At 38.9% G+C, this 17,748-nt stretch overlaps 2 protein-coding genes across 2 annotated transcripts in view; one reads left to right on the top strand and one right to left on the bottom strand.

The window, feature by feature from the left end:
* Positions 1-3,786: 3,786 nt before the first annotated feature.
* Positions 3,787-11,363, bottom strand: NUDCD2 (NudC domain containing 2). Its single transcript, XM_004696772.2, has 4 exons — positions 11,153-11,363; positions 9,157-9,205; positions 8,385-8,536; positions 3,787-4,311 (listed from the first exon to the last, which is right to left on the bottom strand). The coding sequence occupies exons 1-4, from the start codon at positions 11,339-11,341 to the stop codon at positions 4,228-4,230; spliced, it is 474 nt and encodes a 157-aa protein (XP_004696829.1). The 5' UTR covers positions 11,342-11,363; the 3' UTR covers positions 3,787-4,227.
* Positions 11,364-11,913: 550 nt separating this feature from the next.
* Positions 11,914-17,748, top strand: part of HMMR (hyaluronan mediated motility receptor) — a 36,025-nt gene continuing 30,190 nt past the window's right edge. The window contains exons 1-2 of the mRNA XM_013004920.2: positions 11,914-11,998; positions 16,552-16,650. Of these exons, the coding sequence (XP_012860374.1) occupies positions 11,953-11,998; positions 16,552-16,650 (145 nt within the window). The 5' untranslated portion in view covers positions 11,914-11,952. The remainder of the gene's footprint in view (positions 11,999-16,551; positions 16,651-17,748) is intronic.

Raw genomic sequence — 17,748 nt, 5'->3', positions numbered from 1 at the left:
CACACACACACACAAAGGGGTCGCGACCCACGGGTTGAGAACCGCTGCTCTACAACCCTAAGCTATGGAGTCCATAATGTTATGATGGATTTAAACTGTGAAACCTTAAAACATTAGGTTAGCATTGGTGTTCTGACTTGGGCAAATCGGTTACTCAACATTATGCTATAGTGGAGTTCTATTTACGTTTGAATTCATCTGTGATGGATACATATTGAAGCTACACACGTAAATGTGAAATTGTAGTGATAAACCTGGGGAAGTAAAACTGTGAATTTAAATATTGGTCTCAATTTCTCTACTGGATGAATGTATTTAAACTAAGTCATTTTACTATCTTCCAGGTCACCTGGTTAACTCTAGCCTTTTGCTTGATCTCTCTTCCCTCACTCTCCCTATTAAACTCAAGTAATTCTAGTTGTGCGTACTATGAGGCTTACATCAAAAGCAGCATATACAAATGTGTGTTAAGACATAACAAGGATTACTGTGTTGGGCAGTATAAATAGCTTCTTGGCACCCACAATGAAAATACATAATCCATGTATGTGGACATCGTTGCCACCTGGAGACATTTACCTTTGGAGTCATTTTGCATAGCAACTTTAAATAAAGACCTCTCAAGTTTGACATACTCATTATCTTTAATGTGTTTTTTTTCCTAGAAAAGCAGAGATATTTTATCCAGGATAAAAACCTTTTATACAGAATCTACTGCCTCAATCTAGCTAGCTTCAATCACTGAGAAATTAATTTCACTTACTAGAAACTCAAAATAAATGAATGCTGGAAATTTGGTTTACCCCACTAATACAAGTTCAAGTTCGATTGAACACTCTTGTTTTTAGGCCTGTTTTTGTAAGACTATTAATTGCCTGTAATTTTTTTTAACATAATCTCATTAAGTGCCCATACTGTGCCAAAATAAAATCTTAAGCTGGCACCTTAATAACAACAAAGTAGCTGGGATCGTGTTTTGGATGTTCCATGTAAGTCAGTGAATGTAAGGAGACCACAGTGTGTAAAGCATTGTAAACAGTTACTCTGAGACCATCCAGACTGGTTGCAACAAATTCAGATTTACTTTGGACATCGTGTTATAGGTGTTTGAGTAAATATACACTAAATAAATAAACCAAAGAATCATAGTATCTCTTAAAATTACTTTTTGTAAACGGTTTTTGTGGTTCACTTTTGTTTCCTGTACAGCTGAGAACATTTCAAATATCTGAATACATCAGTGGTAATTTTCAGTTGATAGAGGTAACCTAACAACTACCATTTATGCTTTGGTATTAAGGGATATACATACCTTTCAATAAAGTTGAAATGCACGGCTTTGCTAGGTGGTTTTGTTTTTATTTAATTATATTGGGAATTTGATAGCAGAACTACAGTAAAGGATGCCCATATTTAAATGTAGTGCTAAAGTAGATGCATGGTGGCAGAAAAAGTAACACCTAAGTAGTATGGCTATTACCTAATGATGATCTTTCCAAAGGAGCCCTGGTGGCGCTGCTAGCGCAGAGCTGGACTGCTAAATCTCAGGGTCTGTTCAAACCTACCAACCACTCAGGCGAAAGGTAAGACTGTCTTCTCCATAACCAATGGAGTACAACCTCAGATACCCTACGTAAGGTTTCTAAGAATCAGAATAGATTTGATGGCGTGGGTTTGGTTTTTTTTGTTGTTGTTGTTAGTTGTTTAAAATACAATATAATTGTCTCAGTCATGGTAACCCCATGTGTTGCAAAGTAGAACTGGGTCATTAAACAAACCTTAAATTCAAAACAAATAATTGATATTTTTTTACTAAGTATAAAAACAATTCAATAGAGGAAGGGTAGTATTTTCAACATAAGCTTTTGAAATAGCAGTACCCGAGTTATATAAAAACATAAACATCTACCTAAACTCTACATCTTATCTAAAAGTAAAACTAGAGCAAGCAAAAAAGGGCATGTTAGGGAAAGGGTTCTTAACCATAGCGGGACAAATTGTGCCTCTTTCAAGTTATATTAAAAAACACCCTGATATTTTAAAAACTCAAACTCACTGCCATCGAGTTATTTCTGACACATAGCAAACCTAAAAGACAGGGCAGAACTGTCCCTGTGAGGTTCCAAGATTAATTTTTAACTGCAGTGGCTGGTGGTTCAAACTGCTGACCATATAGTTAGCAGCTAACTTCTAAGAGTGGGAGAAAAAAACAAAAAAACTCATTGCCATCACTTCAATGCTGACTCATGGCAACCCAATAGATAGGGTACAACTGCCCCTGTGGCTTTCCAAGACATTCTTTGCTGGAATAAAAAGTTCCATCTTTCTCCCATGGGGAGCACCTGATGATGCAAGTGGTTCACAGCCCCATTTATAACCACTACACTACCAGGATGCCAGGAGTTAAGGTAGGAAGTTGCAAATTGCATCCAACAAAGGATTTGCTTCTAGAGCAGGGGTTCTCAACTTTCCTAATGCCGCGACCCTTTAATACACTTCCTCATGTTGTGGTGACCACCCCCCCAACCATATCATTATTTTCATTGCTACTTCATTACTGTTATGAACCGGGTGAACCTTCTGAAAGGAATGTTCGACCCCCAGGCTGAGAACCACTGATCTACAGTACACAATGAACTCATACCTCAACAGTAAGAAAATAACTTGATTTTTAAAAGTGAGTGAAAAACTTGGCATGACTTCATATGCACAAGAAAATAAGAACTAGGTTTCCCACTCTTGTAGAAGGAAACTACAAATATGGAGCTGAAATTAAAACGAAACTCATGGACCTGGAATGAAAGTTATCAATGTGGACCCAGTTTTAAATGTGCATGTAGAAATAAATATGGACATAAACACATTATGCATATACGCCAACAGCAATGAACAAATCTCACACACAGATCTTGGCTTCTAAACTCTTCTCCACTAAAGAGAGGCAAAGCTCCTTGCAAAAATGATTACCGAGCTAGAGACGGGAAAGCATAGTGAATCTAAATCAGTGTCAGAAAATCTGAAAGATGGGGTCATGTCAAAAGGGCACATATATTACCTAAATGGTTTTTCACTGGTCAAATCTGGAGTAATTTTGAGAGCACCAAATTAATAATAGCTTTTAACTGAATAAAATAGGTAGCATGAAAAAATACTGACATAGTAAATGAAAAATTTGATGAGAAACAACAGTACTTTGAAACTGCTTTGAACTGGTTCTTCCCAATTCAGTCAAGGCCAATGCCAAACTGGACCGGACCTGAAGTAAATGGTGAGTGTACTGGAACAACTGGAATGGAAAATACTATGAGTTGACACCATCCTGTAAACTTAATCTCCTCCCAGAAACAATGTCCTTTTAGAAAACAAGGGCAGATGCAAATTGCACATGCTTCGATCTCTTGATCAGCAGAATTGCAAACCAGTGCCCAGAGATGGCAGCTAGCCCTGGCATTTTGAATGTGTGTGGCTCTCCAGTTCCAGTAATAATCCAATCACCTGAGTCACACTCCTGAAAGGGATAAATACTCCTCGTGCAAGTCTCCCATTCCAAGGCTTTAACCCGCAATTTTTCTTGTTCTGGTTATTTTGACACCCTCAGTTTACAAATGCAGGTGTGTCTGTTATGCTTCCACTATGCCAACCATGACTGAATCGGTCTGAAATCCTGCTCAGAAACTATCTTCCCACAAATCACTTACAGAAAAAGTACAGTTTTACACCTGGAGAAGTCCAGTGGATACCATCTAATGAGCAAATCTCACACACATATCTCACAAACTACTGGAAAAGTTTATTCAAAAAAAAAAAGTTTATTGAATATTATTACTGCACCACACTTAATCTAAGCAAAAGCTTGTTTTCTGAAAGAACCCTGCCATTTTGTCATCTATATCTGCATGTTTTCTGATGTTTTTTATATTAAAAAAGTCAAATATGAAATTAGTAAAATGCAACATATAAAACTCCGTTCTAAGCAAAATCAAGGGGAAAAGGCTATTATCCACAGAAGGATTCTCATTGTTTAGACGTTTCCTATAAAAATCATATTTGAGTGCAATATTTAAAACTTTTGAAATGTACTTTGAGGTTTCTTAAGTAGGCGTCCGTAGTTCTTCTATGGATGAACGGTTTCTTTGATTAGGTTGGCAACATAATCTGTTTCTTTGATTAGGTTGGCAACATCTGCAAGGATCCATGGAATGCAGAAAATAAAAACACACATAGCAGTTATTTCTCAAGATTTGAGAAATCTGGTCCACCCTTGGAGTAGTTTCCTGAGATTTCTGCTCCACTGAAATCAAAACCAGGATTCTGAAAGATATAAATAAAAATTATAATAAATTATATCTTACAAGGAAAGTATAAGTAGCCCAAAAGGAAATTATAAAAAAGATGCAAATGATCAAAAATAAAATCTAAAATGGCCAATAAGCACATGTAATGATAACGTTTTATAACTTACAGACTTAGACAAGTATTTAAAAATTGATGTTTTACAGTGTTGATAAGCATGGAATTTAAAACAAATTTCATTATTAATGTGTAAGCAGGCTTTACTTGAGAATATTTTTAAAAACAGATTGTTTCCCAGGCGGGGTTCTAAGAGCTATATATATTTACACATTTAGTCTTACAACAATCTTATTAACTATCTCACTGTACTTGAAATTAGGGAATCTGCCCAACATCATTTTTCTACTGAGAAACTTGGATTTGGGCAACATGTAGCCAGACCATGATGTCTTGACTGTTAGGCTATACTATCATCTCAGGTTTCAGTTTTTCTAGAGTAATTTAGTCAACAAATATTTACTGAGTCATTGTTTGTGTGTGGGAGAAAGGTAGGGGCTTTCTATGCCTGCAATGAGTAACAGTCTCAAACTCACAGGGGTCGCTCTATCCTTCCCTCTAAGGTTGCTATGAGTCGGCATCAACTCAATAGCAGTGATGATTGTTTTTGTTTGTTTTTTAAATCATTTTATTGGGGGCTCGAACAGGCCTTATCACAACCCATTGTGTCAAGCACATTTATACATGTTGCCATAATCATTTTCAAAATATTTTCTTTCTACTTGAGCCCTTGGTATCAGCTCATTTCCCCCCTCCCCCACTCTCCTTCCCTATGAACCCTTGATAATTTAAAAATTATTATTTTTCATGTCTTATACCGACTGCTGTTTCCCCTCACCCATTTTTCTGTTATCTGTCTCCCAGGGAGGGGGTTATATGTAGATCACTGTGATTGGTTCCCCCGCTCCCCCCCCCAACCTTAACCTGACTTTCTTGGTATCGCTGCTATTCTCATAATTGGCCCTGAGGGCTTTAATCTGTCCTTGATTCCCTGTGTTTCCAGCTCTATCTGTAGCAGTGTACATGCCTCTGGTCTAACCAGATTTGCAAGGTAGAATTGGGGTCATGATAGTGGGGGAGTGGAAGCACTAAAGAAATAGAGGAAAGTTGTGTGTTTCATTGGTGCTATACTGCACCCTGACTGGCTTGTCACTTCCTTGAGACCCTTCTGTAAGGGCATGGATGTCCGATTGTCTAACAGATGGGTTTTGGGTGTCCACTCCACACTCCCCCTGATTCACTTTAATATGATTTTTTTGGTTCTGGGTCTTTGATGCCTGATACCTTATCCCATTGACATCTCATGATCACACAGGCTGGTGTGCTTCTTCCATGTGGGCTTTGTTGCTTCTCAGTTAGATGGTCATTTGTTTATCTTCAAGCCTTTAAGACCCAGAAGCTCTATCTTTTGATAGCTGGGTATCATCAGCATTCTTCACCACATTTGCTTATGCACCCATTTTGTCTTCAGTGATCCTATTGGGAAGGTGAGCATCACAGAATGCTGGGTTATTAGAATAAAATGTTCTTGCATTGACGGAGTACTTGAGTAAGAGGCCCAATGTCCATCTGCTACCTTAATACTTAACATATATGTACATAAATCTATTTTTCCATCATCATATATACATTTACATATGTCCATGCCTGCATTTAAGCCTCTATAAATGTTCTTTGCTCCCTAGTTCTTTCCTCTATTTCCTTTTACTTTCCTCTTGTCCACTATCGTGTTCAGCCTTCTTTCAGGTTTCAGTAATTCCTCTCTGCTACATCGCCCTTGGTCAAGCCCAAGGCACTCACAATTCTACTCAGAAACCAAAAATCCCTGCTCTCATACTATAAATCCTTACAGGAGCAGACAGACTCATCTTTCTGGGAGTAGCAAGAAACATTGTAGCATTAAAAAGCAATGAAGCATAAATTATCCAGTCCAAGGGTCATCAAACTTTTTTTGTAAGAGAGCCAGGTAGTATTTTAGGCTTTGTGGGCCATTTTGTGAAAACAGTCATAGGCAATACAAAAGAGAATGAGCATAGCTGTGTCCCAGTGAAGCTTTATTATTTCACAAAAAGGGGGGGGGGGTCATAAGAAATGGGGAAAAGATTCTAGAATTAAACAGAATGATCAAAATATTATTTCAGTGAGCAATGACTTGCAAGTAATGAATAAGTTAGCCAATCAGATCTGTGGAAGAACTTCAATCAGAAGGAAATAAATGGCTGGCTGGCTTCAGGAACCGCAAACAGACCTGTATTGTCTGGAAGGCTAAAGTACACTGCTGAGGGAATAGTAATAGGAGATAATAATTGCTTGTGCTTTACTAGAATGAATGGGGAACGAATCTCAGAGTTCTGAATAGTGACATGATCTGGCTTTAAAGTATAATGTAAAGTATTTTCAAATTGCTTTGTTTAGCTTATAGCTAGGTAATGGTAGGAGTGAGGAGATCAATTAGGAGAATCCCTAGTGGTGCTGTGGGTTATTATGCATTGGGGTGCTAATCAAACTGTTGGCAGGCTGGCGGTTCAAAACCACCAGCTGCTTCACTCCCAAGAAAGATGAGTCTGTCTGCTCCTGTAAAGATTTATAGTCTTGGAAAGCCTACACAGAGACACTGAGTCTAAGTGCTTAGATGAGTGTGGTAGCAGTGTTGCTCGTGAGAAGTGGCAACATTCTGGGTATATTTGGGACTTAGTGCCAGTATGATTTCCTAAAAAAACTGAATGGGGTTGACAGAAAAACAGGAATCAAGGATGATTCCCAAGTTCGTTTTGGCCTGAGCAAATAGTTTCCATCAAGTAAGAGACTGATGGCAAGAGATAGAACACATTTTAGAAGGGATTAAGGGACGTTCATTTTGGACATGTTTAGATATACTTGGGCTCCAAGGCGAGATGCTGACTAGCCAATTGGCATTTGGGTCCAAAGCTGAGAAGAAAAGATCAAGCTAGAGACATATATTTGGGAAGTAGCAGCACATACATGAAAATTATTGACTGAAATTTTATAGATATCGGTCTTGCGGGAACGTTTGAACAGTTTCACAAAAATGAAAGTACAAGTCTGGCTTGAAATAGAGAAAAATAAATCTAAATTCTATAAAAGAGTATGACTAGCTAAATTATTAAGATACAAATTATAAAATACTTAGAAGCCGTTAAAAAGTTTATGTATCTGTACTTACATGAAAATAGACCCAAGATGTACTATATTAAAGGAAAAATCAAGTAAAGAATAAAAGTCAAAGGATACAGTGACCCCTCATTTATGTTACTAAATAAAAACAACAACATCTAAGAATGAGATAGGAGCATGGTATGCAGGGATGTTGGTAGAGGGGCCTATCACTTTTTATCGCATGTAAGCTAATCATTCAATTTTTGTGTCTATTCAAGTATTACTTAGGTATACTCAATGAACAGTAACTTGGCAGTACAAATAAACCAAAGTTCATCTTAAGGGAAATTAATCATAACTATACCTAAAAGCGCCAGTCAATTTTCTAAACATTTAACTTTAAGAAAACTGATCTGAAGAATTTTTGTAACTTTTCATAACCACATTGTGTTTTTAAGGTTAGGTTCCAAAGACTACGTCATTATACAGAAACTGGCCTTCTGGAAAAATGAATGATCACAAAATATCCAAAAACTAGAGGATGACTACATGTTTACATAACTGCCAAATTAATCATTACACTGTTGTTATATAATTCTCATTATATATCATAAGTATAATCATTCTATAACTGTCCATTATATACATCATTGCATAAATGCCAAACCAATGAAATCAAGACTCAAACTGACACATAACTTTCACTATCACATCCAGGGCTGATCTTCCTTCACTTGGGCTTTGGCATTCGTCACCACCAGATGTATGGCACTTACGGGTAAAATAGGTGGAGGGTTTTTTTGTTGTTGTTTTTTTAAACTACTATTGTGAGTACAAAGTGCCAACAAGATAATCAATAAGTGAGGAGTAAGTATAATAGTGATTATTTTGAGTTCATACACACTTGTTTGACTCACTTCTTTCTGGAATCTCTCCAATGTCAGTTTTCTCTGCATTTGGTCTTGGACCCAAGGATCAGCTGCATATTCAGATTCTAGAAGAGAAGTCCAGCAATTTGCTGCATCTCTTTTTGTCTTTGTAAGAACAATTCGGACCATCTTTCTGTCCTCTATAAACAAAAAGTAAAAATCATAAGTAAAAATAATTAGGTTTCATACATTTTTAAAATCATTTGGTACTCGATATACAGCTGTTTTTAAATGTGTAACTTTCAACTACATTAACTTTCAAAGCTATAAAGGAAAAGAACCCAAAATTCACTGCGATGGAGTCAATTCTAACAGTGAACCTACAGTGCAGGGTAGAACTCAGGGGATTTCTGAGACTAACTAAGTAGAAAGCCTCAGCTTTCTCTTGAAGCTGATAGATTTGAACTGCTGACTTGTACTTAGCAGCCCACCTCTGTAACCACTTGGCCACCAGGGCTCCTTATAAAGACAAAACCAAAATCAAACTCACTGCCACGGAATCAATGCTGATTCACAGCGATCCCTTGTGAGTTTCCCAAACTAACTGCTTACAGACCTAGAAAGCCCAGTCTTTCTCCCTAGAAGATACTGGTGGTTTCGAACTGCTGACCATGCAGAACGTAGCCCAAACATAACCACTATGCTACCAGGGCACCCTTATAAAGACAAGAGGCCCTTATAAAAAAGGATGAAGGATACTAAGTTAAAATTAAAAATTTAAAGGACTTTTATGAAATGAAATATTACCAATTATGCTCACCCAATGTCCATGTGCCTTCATCAGCGATTGTAGAATCAAAGAGTTTGCCCTGAAAAATATATACAAGACACTTGTAAAATTATAACATGTCACTAATTTTTATAATAAAGCTTTCAAGGTTTTAGCTTACTTGATCCACATATAATTTTTAATTTTGTTAGACTAGGAAGAGGAAATGTCGTGGTATTTTACATTTATATATGCTCAGTCGAAAGTTTCCTCTCATCCAGTGAAGGGGAGCCTACTTCACAGCGCTTGGGATACTCTGCCAACGTGTATGTGTATGTGCCAGTCAGAAAGATCACAGCTCCTTCATCTCTTGAATATGTAGAAACACTTCCTGTCACTCACTAGTCAAGTGTAAAGTAAATACCTAGAATGCTTTACTTTTATCACTTAAAATGAACTATCAAAAGAGACCTCTTGCTGAAACTAAGAAGTCAGTTTTTAAAGACTGTTTCAATCTCTCATGGGTAATTAGGCATTTACTAAATGTTTTTTTATAGCACATACTGCTTGAGATCTGCTACCTGGTTCGTTGTGACCTGATATTTTTCTGAAATAGTTGTTCTAAAAAAAGAAATACGCAAAATGTGTATTTAAAAGAGAGGATGCACACAGTAAAATCAATTTTCATTTGCTGCTGCTTGCCAAATTGAAATGCTAGGAAAGGAAATGAAATCAGCATAAAATGCAAAACCAATTTGGGGTATGTCAACTTGACCAGTGAGAACACATACCTTATTGATTTACAAGGACATCTAAATTGCTAAAGTTATTAGAATTACTAAAAGAAATTTGAACTGTAATCTTAATCCATTGTTCAGGAAATAATAAAATGCACCACTATTCAGAGAGGCCTTTAAGATCCAAGTTGGTACAAAGCAATTTTACCTTTCCTCTGAGGCACTCACTCAAAACACTTCCATAGAAAACATTAGTGGCTGACATATGTGCTTATCACTTGCACAAACTCTTCATATGGATATCACCACACTGGCCCATGAGAAATTACCCGCCTCATAAGAATGAAAAAAAAAAAAAGCTTTGGAGACACTGAAACAGATTCTTGCCAAGGCTAGAAAATTTAAAAACCGGCAGAGGCAGACGATCCAACCGTCTCCTCCCTTCACCCTCAAACTACAGTCATCAGACACCTAATCTGAGAAAGACTACCAACTACAATTGGCGAATTAAATTTAGCTACAAGCTTAACAAAGTAAAAGGGGGCATGAATGAGAAGACGTAACTGGGAACAGGGTTTGATTATTGTCTTCACATCCTTCGCATAGGGGGGGCCCACTCCAGAAGCATGCAGAAGTTTTAGAATTTCAACCAAGAAAATATATCACCTTATGTCATCTCTGAAACCTTACCCTGTTGTTACAGTATTATAGTATGTGCATTTATTTTATTATATGTTGTACAACAAAGTAATTTTCTAATGAAACCCCAACCAAACTCACGGCTATCAAGTCCATGCCGACTCACGGCGACCCTATAGGACGGTGTAGAACAGCCCCTTTGTCGGAGACTGATCACGAGAGTAGAAAACCTGGTCTTTCTCCCTCGAGCGGATGGTTGGTTACGAACTGCATATTGCGGAACAGCGCATAAGCACACCAGGGCTCCTTGATTTTCTAATACCCGACCTAAATATTAGTTGCTTTAGCACACACCTCAACAACGTACCCGTACTGCCACATTCCCTGTTGTGCCACCAGGACCTAGTTCAGTGAAGATCAGGTGCTTTAATGAGCTAATTATTGTTCTTAACTGAAGACGCTCAGAGAAACACCTAGTCTGGTTTGAAAATAAGGGAAATACATGGGCTCACTTCTGGGCTAGTCGACCAGACGAAAATCAGGACGTTAGCATTCATGCGGCCAGAGGCGTCGCAGAACTTCCCTAAGGCCTTTCCATTCGGGAACGGAAGCTTCGGGTTCGGGAATGAAGAGGGGCCAGGAAGACAATACAAGGCACCTCTGGCCGCTACCTTGAGAATCTCGCGACCACCCACGGCCAGCGCCACATGCCGGCTCTGCAGGCAGCACTGGATATCCTGGGCACGGGTGCCCGGTGGCACTTGAACTTCAATGAACACCTCCTCCAGAGTCTGGTACCACTGACCCCACGGTGTCCCGCAAGGAACCACCCCACTGCGCTCCTCAAACGGGGCCGACATACTCCTCTTGCCTACCGGCGGCCGCTCAATTTTGCGAGCAGGGCGCACGCGCGCAGACGACTGCCCGTGCGCAGACTGCCCGTGCGCAGCTATGCCCCGCCCTCGCTTGCGCATAGAGGGCGTTTGGGCGTGTGCCATTTTTCCTTTTCTGTAATCATTTTGGACGGGTATTCAAGACCAATATAGAAAAGTTGAAACTCAGAATATTCTGCATCCCCAGAAGAGTGGGAGAAGGTTGGAAGCAATTAAATGGAAACGCTACATGATTGTCACCAAAACGCAACTTCCCAAATCTCCTATTTTGGTCAAATGGAGACGTCAGAAATTGTCGGGGGCGGGGGGCGGGAGAGCAGTGAAAGGTAGATTCCTATTGGCTAGTAGCTTTGACTCACAGTCCATTTCATTGGGCAAGCTAAATCATTGTGCGCATGCTCGGTTAGCATTCCCGTGTGTGATTGGCTTACACCATGGATATCGTTTTCCAATTGGCGGAGGTTCTTATGGGCTGGGAATGTGCGGGTAGTTTGAATTTGAAGAGAGTAGATTGAGATTACCTGCCGGCGCTTTCGCCTAAATCCTGTGATCTTCTGTTAGTGGAGTTCATCTTCAGCATGTCATTTCCTAAAGCGCCTCTGAAACGATTCAATGACCCTTCTGGTGCGTATGGGGAAGGAGCTGGGGTACGGGAGAAGTTCTAGGCTCCTGAGTTCCCTTCATCAGAGGCTGAAAGACTGGGAACGGATACGTTTGAATTGATTTATTTTCTCAAGCGTATTAATTTTTACTGCTTGTTATGAACTTGCTGTGTTGAAATGTACTCCACAATAATTAACTACAACACTGCATATCCTGCTGTGGTTGCTAAAGATACTGCAGTGAATGAAACCAGTTCCTGCCCATAGCTCTTAACCTGCAAGTGAGGATTAGTCTATAAACTTAGTGGTGTGAAAGTAAGGCAGGCTGAAGGAGACTGGGGTGAGAAAGCCTCTGTTATGGGTTTCTTTTGGATATTCCATCCGGGCATAAATTATTATTGGTAAAGGCAGGTACTTGGTGTAAAATTACAGCAGTAGGACTTATTGAAAACAATATAGCTGACCTAATGACAGCCAGAATTGACCACTTATCCATATACTAGAGTCCTGGTGGTGGTGTGGTTATGAGTTGGGCCTGCTAACCGTGAGGTCAGCAGTTTGAAACCACCAGCCCCTTTGGGGGCTTTCTACTCCTGTAAAGAGTTAGAATCTTGGAAACCCACAGGGGCAATTCTATCCTGTGCTATAGGGTCGCTATGAGTTAGCATCGACTGATGCCAGGCATTATACGAAATCTTTACTTGGGTTCTCCTTAAAGTCCTTAACAGATACTTTTAAGAGATACTATTTTTTGTGTGGACTAAATGTCTGAAGTGAAGTAAAATTATTTTCCCAGTAGTACACAGACAACCCTTGGCTTAGCTGAGGTATGACTCTAGGCCACCACCTGCCTGACCTGTGTGTGCTCTTAAGCATAGCACTGGGACTGGGGCTAAGGTCTTTCCCTCATCATTTCGTTTATTTCTTGTATAGTCTGGTACTGATTATTGTCCTCATTTTACCGTTGAGAAAACAGGGGTCTTGTTATTAGCAGTCAATAAGTGGTACAGGTGAACACTGTGTATTATACTCTATTAGATGCTCTCTTGTATCTTTAATTTCTGTCAGCTAACTTGTGAATATAAAACTCTGTGCCCCCTCTGCTCATAAAGGAAGACCAAAGCAGCACAAACTTATTTTCTTAAATGGAAGAGTCAAATATGGTGGGAGGGGGTATTAAAAAGCTTGTGGGGAAAATAGAGTTAAAAGAAAAAGGATGTAGAATTAAGTGTGGGCTCGAAATTCACTCACATATCTATTGTTTACATATGTTTCTGGTTCACTTTAGAGGCTTCATTATTTTAGTCATCCTTCTAAGGTATAAGGTAATCCTTTTGACAGTGTTATTAATTTAACCATTGGCATAAACTGTAACACGTTGTTGAGAAAAGGAAGTTATACAAGTATAGGCTGGCTCTGAACCGCATTACATGAATTGCTAATTTGTACAGATTAAATTCTTCCCTCCCTACTCCATATCCAAAAGAATAAAATGATTGCTCTAAGAAGAAATGCCATCCCTAACATGATTTCAGGAGTTCCCAGCTTGAACCCACCCAGAGGCACCACAGGATACAGGCCTAGATGTCTGCTTCTAAAAACCATGTGGATTGATTCTACTGTGCACGTAGGAGGTCATCAGGAGTCCTAGATAAGTATACAGCAACCATCACCACCACCAATACTGCTTCCTGACTCTTAGCCCAAATGAGTAAAATGAATGCTCTAGGAAGATTTATCATACTTGCCTGATTTTTGAAAGCCTTGGTAAGCCCTAGTCCTCACTGTAGTATATAAACAGTTTACAACGTTTGGGAAATCTGAGCATGCTAAGATTAATACTTTTTGTCAAGTCTATGTTTGCCATGAGATGCTCGGTGATGTAGGGGTCCCTCACGATCTGATCCACAAGATCAGCAATTCAAAAGCACCAGTCACTCTGCAGGAGGAAGACTACTTACTTCCTACTCCCATAAAAAGTTTTAGTCCTGGAAACAGGGCAGTACAAGAATGAAGGATTCTAAAATTGATTGTAGTGATGATTGCATAACTTTTTAAATATGTTTAAACCATTGAAATGTATAGGTTTTATATGTCTATAAACCGGGAAAAGGGGGGGAAAAATTGCTGCCTGGGAAACCTAATGGGGCAGCTCTTCAGGTCACATGGGGTCACTATGAGTCAAAAACCACCTAGGATTCGGATTCCTTACTTTTAGGGTCCCCAATAAAAGGTGCCCAGAACTGCCTTATACTTACTATTTTAATGCCTTGCTTTCTTCTGATGGGCATGATCCTGCTTTTGTGAATGGGTGTTGCTGGAAAATTTGCCCTATCACCAGCCCCCACTGTTAGTGTAATAGTAGTGCCCCTTTACTTAAGAATTTAATCTGTACAAATTAACAATTCATGTATGCAGTTCAGAGCCAGCCTATACTTGTATAATTTCCTTTTCTCAACAATGTCTTTCTATGCCAATAGATAAATTAATGATACTGTCTAAAGGATTACCTTTTGCCTTGGGGATGGTTGACAATCATAAAATAATGAAACCTCTAAAGTAAACCAAAAACATATGTAAGCCATAGATATGTGGGTGAATATTGAGCCCACACTTAATTCTAGCCTCAATTTAAAGACAGTTTGTTCTTAGCACATGGCCCTGCTCCATACTTACCCTCATAAAAATCACTGAAAATATGGTTGCTTCAGCAAAGTGTGGTAAAGAAAGATGGTGCCTGGCTATCAGAAAGAATAGCATCTGGAGATTGAAAGGCTTAAATTGTGAATACTCGGTTTGCAAAAGGCTGTGAATGACAGTGTAAATCCAGAATCCATTTGCAGTGTCCCTACTTGGATTAAGCCTCTGGTGTGTGCCCCCTGAACATAGTGGAGGGATGTGAATAACTTTGCTGTCCACCAGCATTGTTACCTGGATGATGGTAGATGAGGCTGGGTTAAAATGTAAGGCCTTATCATTTGATGTCCCTTTTGACCCATTGTAGATTGTTTCATAGATTTTTTTAAAAAAAAGGAAGAGGAAATTCAGGCAAATTGAACATCCACTGAATTTCCTCTTTGTAAATAACCTTGCTATGGTGCAGTAAGCAGTGGAAAATGGATCATTGCAGAACCGTTAGATTAAAAATGTACCTCTCTTTTGACTAATTTTAAGTTCTGGTTTTTAATATCTTCTACTTTTCAATTGAGATGTTTCTCTGGTTTATTTTTTATTTTGTATGTTTTCCAGTATATGAAATCTAGGATAGGTCAATCTATAAAGGCAGTAACTGGATTAATGGCTTCTTTGGAGTATGGGAGAGGAGGGTAGAGGGAAATGGGGAGCGGTAGCAGTGCATACAAGAAAGAAGAAAATGTCCTAGAAATGATTGTGGTGATAATTGTACAACTTCTTTTGATATGATCAAACTGTTGAAGTGTGTGATATGTGAATTAAATGTCAATAAAACTGTTTAAAAAAATCAACCTGATAGCCAGCACCTAGCAATGCGACCGCTAGTATGTATTTTTTATAGCTGTGTGTGTGTGTGTGTGTGTGTGTGTGTGTGTGTGTGTGTGTGTGTGTAATGCTAACCAGGCATACTAATGAGTCCCTGCATGTCATTAAAAAAACATTTATGATAGCAGTTGTTGCCTTGCTTGGGATATGAGAGGCTCCTTGCTATTTCTATTTATTTGTACGAAAGTCGATAGTAAAATATATAAAATAGAGTTTTTCAGAGACTTGTACAAATCTACTGGTTCCTAATCATCTAAAAATTTGTAATAAGGACATTTTTTAATGGAAAGTCTGGAGGGCCTGATTTCAAATCTGCTGAGAATAAAGTAAGTGGAGTTGCCTCAATTTGAGACTTCTTCTAAGTGAGATAATGTATAAGTTTCTGGAACATCAAAAGATACCAATGTATAGTCAATACTTTGAGTAATCTGACTTTATAAATTCTCCACACCTAAGTAAACTTCCTTATATGTAAATTAGAATTAATCTATTGTAGGACATTTGTGATTTTAACATTAGGTTATATGCTTAAAATACTTAAAATAATGATTGGCATCTGGTAAGTGTCCCAGAATTTTGAATTGCTCTTAGCCTGGTTTCTTTTATTATTTCATTAAGACTTTAATGGCATCATCAGTGAGTCTGCTGTACTGGCAATAATCAGAGAAAGATTATAATACATTTTTAGACTAAATCCTAATGAGTAGATATCTTTTGTTTCATTTCTAGAATTTGATTTTAGCTACTTCAATAATTTTGAGTAGAGTTGATACCAAATATTTTATTGTTTCTCATATTAAATCCTTAGTAATAAAGCCATATTGATTGTCACTGTATGATATTTATCCCAATACTGTCATTACTCTTTGATTCCGTTGTACATGTTCATTTGATCCAGTTGAAATAAAGAGTATTTGGAAAGATAATGATATAACCTCTCTGCTTTATGCTATTTTCAATAAAACGAAGAAGCAATTACCTTTTCAATGGCACTTTGACTATGACATAGCAAGGTCATAATTAGCACTAAATGACCATGTGTTGTATGTCCTTTAGGTTGTGCGCCATCACCAGGTGCTTATGATATTACAACTTCAGAAGCATCGAAAGGACCTGTTTCTTTTCAGAAATCACAACGATTTCACAAACAAAAAGGTAATGGAACCCCAATTAAAAAATACCTTTATGAGCTCAAGTATTTTAATGAATACCAATTGTGGGGGTAACCAGCCCCCCACAACTAATTACGGGTTCAGCAGGAGCAGTCGTACAGTTAAGATATATAAAGATTAGAGCAAAGTCACGGAGCACAGGAGAGAATCATAGAGAAGCCAGACACACTTCATGGCGGCATGCACACCGCAGCTCCTCTTGGTGGGACACGCAGAGGTGGGGGACGAGAGGGCAGGAGAGAGCTCTTTATCTCTCACCAAGGCCCATATATACTTAGGGGCATGATTACTGGTACGCGTCACAGGAAGGGGATGAGCTAGGGATATACACAGTAGGAAGGGGAAGGACTAGGGCTACACATGTGGCAGACCCTAGACCCAATATGGCAGCCTTACATTGTTGACCCCTGAGTGGGCTTGACCTCCCTAGACTCTCCAGGGAAACAATCTATACTATCCTTATCAGAAGGGAGTGGGCCCTACTTCGGGTGGGACAGACTTTACAGTCTGCTCTACATGGCTGATAACCCTTAGGGAGAATAATCTGACCTACTTTCCTTGGGGGCAACACCTTGGGAGAAATCCCTCAATTCCCCCCTTTTGTTTTATTTATTAAATTCAAAAGAGCTACAGAGGATACATGGTTATTTTCTATGCATTGAAAGCTGTCAAGGCAAAATTGATGGCAATATTAAAGTAGCCACACCAAAAATTCAGGCTTATGGCAAACATTTTTAATCCAGGCATGGGGGATAAAGCCCCCCTATGCCCAACTACTATTTGGGGAAAGTATGAGAGGTGTTGGATGCCACAGCAGAAAGAGATAGAGCAATTTTCCATGGGGCCCCCTATCAAAAGTTACAGTGTCATTTCTTAACACCTTTCCATGTGGCCCCTGCCATTTGAGACTTGGCAATGACATGCGGGTAACTCATAATTTTACAAGTTTCCAGGTTTTAAATGCCTCACCCTTTATCATGTAGAACATATGGCTAGTTTCATTAAAGATCAGCCAGTTATCCATGCTTGAGAATTAATAGCTAAGCAGCTGGGGCTGGTGTCCACACATAAGGGCAGAGTT

The sequence above is a fragment of the Echinops telfairi genome, unplaced genomic scaffold (genome assembly GCF_000313985.2).
Source record: "Echinops telfairi isolate 266 unplaced genomic scaffold, ASM31398v2 ScPeMD7_7469;HRSCAF=8507_0, whole genome shotgun sequence".
Classification (NCBI taxonomy): Eukaryota; Metazoa; Chordata; class Mammalia; order Afrosoricida; family Tenrecidae; genus Echinops; species Echinops telfairi.
The sequence above is the reverse complement of the archived record's forward strand: the minus strand, read 5'-3'. Positions and strand labels throughout refer to the sequence as shown.